Source organism: Bubalus kerabau, chromosome 21, assembly GCF_029407905.1.
Source record: "Bubalus kerabau isolate K-KA32 ecotype Philippines breed swamp buffalo chromosome 21, PCC_UOA_SB_1v2, whole genome shotgun sequence".
In the NCBI taxonomy this organism is placed as follows: domain Eukaryota; kingdom Metazoa; phylum Chordata; class Mammalia; order Artiodactyla; family Bovidae; genus Bubalus; species Bubalus kerabau.
The window spans coordinates 62,522,016-62,527,188 of record NC_073644.1 but is presented as its reverse complement, the minus strand read 5'-3'; the positions used below and the strand labels follow the sequence as shown (position 1 = coordinate 62,527,188).

The 5,173-nt window shown below is 41.2% G+C and overlaps 1 protein-coding gene across 5 annotated transcripts; it reads right to left on the bottom strand.

Moving 5' to 3' along the window:
• Positions 1-623: 623 nt before the first annotated feature.
• LOC129636007 (TAR DNA-binding protein 43-like) lies at positions 624-3,300 on the bottom strand. 5 transcript variants are annotated; one of them, XM_055559285.1, is made up of 3 exons: positions 2,363-3,300; positions 1,509-1,544; positions 624-1,414 (listed from the first exon to the last, which is right to left on the bottom strand). In XM_055559285.1, exons 1-3 carry the CDS (start codon positions 3,201-3,203, stop codon positions 1,359-1,361), a joined length of 933 nt encoding a protein of 310 aa, XP_055415260.1. In that variant the 5' UTR covers positions 3,204-3,300; the 3' UTR covers positions 624-1,358. The 5 variants fall into 5 exon arrangements, with proteins under 5 accessions (XP_055415260.1, XP_055415261.1, XP_055415258.1 ...); XM_055559286.1 differs by having other exon boundaries at positions 2,372-3,300; XM_055559283.1 differs by having other exon boundaries at positions 624-1,544.
• Positions 3,301-5,173: the final 1,873 nt, after the last annotated feature.

Here is a 5,173-nt window from a genome sequence, read left to right as displayed (position 1 = left end):
TGTTCTTTATCGAGCCCTTTATCTTCGTATGAAATGTTCCCTCGGTATCTCTAATTTTCTTAAAGAGATCTCTAGTCTTTCCCATTCTGTTGTTTTCTTCTATTTCTTTGCATTGATCGCTGAGGAAGGCTTTCTTATCTCTCCTTGCTATTCTTTGGAACTCTGCATTCAGATGTTTATATCTTTCCTTTTCTCCTTTGCTTTTCGCTTCTCTTCTTTTCACAGCTATTTGTAAGGCCTCCTGAGACAGTCATTTTGCTTTCTTGCATTTCTTTTCCATGGTGATGGTCTTGATCCCTGTCTCCTGTACAATGTCACGAACCTCCGTGCATAGTTCATCAGGCACTTTGTCTATCAGATCTAGTCCCTTAAATCTATTTCTCACTTCCACTGTATAATCATAAGGGATTTGATTTAGGTCATACCTGAATAGTCTAGTGGTTTTCTCTACTTTCTTCAATTTCAGTCTGAATTTGGCAATAAGGAGTTCATGATCTGAGCCACAGTCAGCTCCTGGTCTTGTTTTTGCTGAGTGTATAGAGCTTCTCCATTTTTTTTTTTTATTTAAATCAGTTTTATTTAAGAATTTCCAACAGTGACAACTCTTATAAAAAGCATCCAAGCACAGGACACAGAACTGCAGCAAACAGCATTCTTATGGGTAGCTAACAGACATGAGAACTTCCACCCTGCTTTGAGACACCCCGAGCTCACTGGTGAACTCTGCTTCCAAGTACTCCTGCAAAGCACACCACAAGCTCAGTCCATGTTCTCAACCCATCAGCTTCAGTTCACATTACCACACTTACAGATCAGTAACAGAAGAGAACACACACCATACAGCATTCACAGCAGTTGACAAAGGGGTAGGGGAAATACAAGTATCGTTTCACTTAACACATTCAGCTAACGTGGGTCATCTAAGAACAAAACTCACTTAAAAGTCTTCCAACAGATGTGGATGTCCTTTGAATGCAAAAACATTCGTACATTATTTGCTATCCTTGCTCTCTGCACACTCTTTCACCAAAGCCACAGGATTGAGAGACACATCTCGCCAAGTTAAAAAATATCCATTATGCACCACCAAGTCTCTGCACGCGCTCTCTCCTTTTCTCGCTCATACTAGCCTCTCATGCCTCGGCACCACCATCAATCCCACACAAGGTTTCAAAAGTTCAAACAGCCTTCTGGTTCCATATCACAGCCTTGCGTTCATAGCGTTGATACGACTCCATGAAATAAAGAGTAGCGGATAAAAATGGGACACCCACCGTCAAAGACGCAGCCTGCGCAGTGTGATGGCGAGTTCTTGAATGAGAAAGCATGTAGACAGAAGTATTCCTATGGCAGAATATTTACAGCACTACTTTCAATGAAGTGCTTCTTCCATAAACATTTGAAATGAGATGAACTGCAGAGATTAAATGAAGGCTTCATAATGTACTTTTGTATATGAAGGGAGACAAGTGTTAAAACAAAAACAAAAAAAAACCAAAAGAACCAACCACTGTGACACCATGATCTCCAAAGAAGAGATTTTCCTAAGGAAAGAAATCCATATGGTGGGGTTCAAATTAAAACAAGGAGAAAAGAATGTAGTCCTAATCAATGGTTTCCATTTTGAACATGCAAAGAATTCACTTGACAGTCCAGGGATAAAATATTACAGGAGAAACCCTTTGATATCAATTGTAGTGTGTTGGTTTACCAATCAGGCAAACAGCAGTTCACGTTCAAACACTCAATATTTCAACCCTTTATGTAACAAAACTTATAAAATTCCTTTAGCTCTTCCTCTTTTTCTAAAGAAAAATGTCAAAAATACTGCTGAATATACTCCACACTGAACAAACCAATTTTGAAAATTCTTACATATGTTATTTTACAATATACTTACCATGAGTTTAGAAAAATTTGAATTCCCACCAGTATACCAACTAACTGTAACCCAACGTCTACATTCCCCAGCCAGAAGATTTAGATTCCATGCTAGAGCTGAAGCCTCCATTAAAACCACTGCCTGACCCTGCATTTGATGCCGATCCCCAACCAATCGCTGCACCTGAATTAGAACCACTGTAAGAGTTATTTCCAGAACCAAAAGCCTGATTTGGCTCCCTCTGCATGTTGCCTTGGCTTTGGTTATTACCTGATGGGCCAGACTGGTTCTGCTGACTGGCTAACATGCCCATCATACCCCAGCTGCTCTGCAGAGCAGCCTGGGCTGCAGCCATCATTGCTGGGTTAATGCTAAAAGCACCAAAGTTCATCCCTCCACCCATATTACTACCCTGATTGTTTCCCAAACCCGCTCCACCCCCTCGACTATTTCCAAATCCACCCTGATTCCCAAAGCCACCTGGATTACCACCAAATCTTCCACTTCTTTCTAACTGTCTATTGCTATTGTGCTTAGGTTCAGCATTGGATATATGTACGCTGATTCCTTTAATGATCAAGTCCTCTCCACAAAGAGACTGGGCAACCTGATCATCTGCAAACGTAACAAAGGCAAAAGCCCTGAACGGTTTGGGGATGAAGACATCTACCACTTCTCCGTACTGGCAAAAGAACTGCCGCAGTTCATCAGCAGTCATGTCCTCTGTACAACGCCCAACAAACACCTTTCTGCTTCTCAAAGGCTCATCTGGGCTTTGCTTAGAATTTGGAAGTTTACAGTCACACCATCGTCCATCTATCATATGTCGTTGTGACATTACTTTCACCTGGGTTTCATATTCCGTGAAGCGAACGAAGCCAAACCCTTTTGAATGACCAGTTTTAATATCCTTCTTGACCTGAACCATAAGAACTTCTCCAAAGGTACTGAAGTAATCTTTCAGATCCTGTTCAGTTGTTTTCCATGGGAGACCCAACACTATTAAATCAGATGTTTTCTGGACCGCTCTTTTCACTTTCACTGCTGATGAAGCATCTGTTTCATCCATTTTTCTTTTGTTATCTTTGGGATAGTTGACAACATATACCAGATTCCCCCAGCCAGCATCGGGGGCGTGCAGAATTCCTTCTACCAGACGGACACCTCTCATACACTGAGACACTGGATTCCGGTAGCGCAGCCCACATGCCCCTGGAAACTGGGCTGTAACCGTGGACAGCAGCACTGTCCCATCGTCTTCCGATGGTATCTCAATAGGCTTGTCATTCTCATCTTCGGTTACCCGAATGTATTCAGACATCTTTGTTTCTCCGCTAGGCCGCTGCTAGGAAGCCCGACAGGGAGAATGAAGCAAGGAGGAATCCAAGAGCAGCCCAGCTACCACTTCGCTCCCACAAAAAATCGAGCTTCTCCATTTTTGGCTGCAAAGAATATAATCAATCTGATTCGGGTGTTGACTATCTGATGATGTCCATGTATAGAGTCTTCTCTTGTGTTGTGTGAGTTGCTTAGCTGTATCTGACTCTTTGCAACCCCATAGACTGTAGCCCACCAGGCCCCTCTGTCCATGGGATTCTCCAGGCAAGAACACTGAAGTGGGTTGTCATTTCCTTCTCCAAAAGGAACTATAGAAAGAAAAAAAGTGAAGTTGCTCAGTCGTGTCTGACTCTTTGCAACCCCATGGACTGTAGCCTACTAGTCTCCTCCATCTATGGAATTTTCCAGGCAAGAGTACTGGAGGGGGTTGCCATTTCCTTCTCCAACAGATTATGTATCTATTCAAAAATATAGAGTTGATCTTTGAACAGGAATGTTTGAACTAATGGGTTTACTTATATACAGATTTTTTTCAATAGTAAATACTATGAAACTATGCAGTCCAAGGCTGATTGAATCTAAGGATACAGAGGAATCACAGATATGGAGGAACCAAAAACAAGCAGATTTTTTACAAGCAGATTTTCTACTGCAAAGAGGGTCAGTAGCCCTAACCTCCACGCTGTTCAAGTGTGTGGTATACTAGAAACCTGGACAACTGCTACATGATCCCAGCCTATGGCTACTTAATATTTTTAGCAGTGTTAAGAGCACACTCTTAATATTTCTATTATATCATTTTCACCCTGCATGCTAATTTTTTTTTTTTTTGTCTGAAGATGCTAATGGAAAAAGTGATGGTCTTTGTATGAGCAAGAGGATTTTGGAAACTTCAGAACAATTTCTTTCATTGAATAATCCTGGCAAATATACATAAATGGGCTTTACTAGACAAGATTTATATTATAATACATCCCATCTAAATAAATATTTTCAACCTGTCTTGTCCTTAAGAGTAATGTGGGATTTATTTATTTATTTATCTTTAGAAAAGGATTCCTTGTTGCCATGCATGGATCCTGTGATTTAGTAGATCTGAGGTGAGGCTAGGGATTTGCCATAATCCAAATCTGTGTTTTGAATTCACACAAGTTACTTGAGGATCACAATTTAGGAAAAATCACCTAACTTCTTAGATTGATTTCTAGGTAATTGGGTTTACACAGCTCAACAGAAGTAGGATATAACATCATACAAGAGTTTCCTTGTAGGAACTTCTGTGAATTACAGCACAGAAGATAGATCAGGAGGTTTTAAGTGAAGTACATCCATGTTGACTTCTTAAAATAGAGCAGCAGGAGCCAATGGAAGCAGCATTGAAAGAAACCCTTATTCCCACAAAAAAAAAAAAAAAAAAAGTGAAGTTTTACCAATTCCTCGCTGTATTGGAAAATCATATTCTACTGAAGTCTGTGTCATCCCCCATGTCTAACTCTTCTGTTCCCTCGCTGTTTACTCACTTAAGCATGTTGGAAATACACAAGCAGGGTGAGAATGAAGTCCTTGTCTTACTCCTGATTTTAATAGGAATCTATCTGGCCTTCCTATTAAGTCCACCTCCTCACCAATCGGCTAGACTCTTAATAGTTTGTATGAATATAATCTTTAATTGGGCTCAGTCACATAAGTCATCCAGATGATCTCAACATATCACCACCTCAAGGATGTGTCCTTGGGCAGCGTCTAGCAAGGGGGTGCACATTCCTTCAAGGACAGGGAGAGGATGAGGCCCTGCTGATTGCCAGGCTCCTGCCACCAGCCCACAGCAGGCTTGTTCTCTCCTTCCCTAACAACGGTACATTTACAATTCTGGAAACCCGATAAAGTAAAGTGAAGTTGCTCAGTCGTGTCTGATTCTTTGCGACCCTGTGGACTGTAGCCTGCTGGGGTCCT

Excerpts from the sequence above, each read along its gene's own strand:
- LOC129636007 (XM_055559282.1), bottom strand. The coding sequence starts at position 3,203 with ATGTCTGAATACATTCGGGTAACCGAAGATGAGAATGACAAGCCTATT.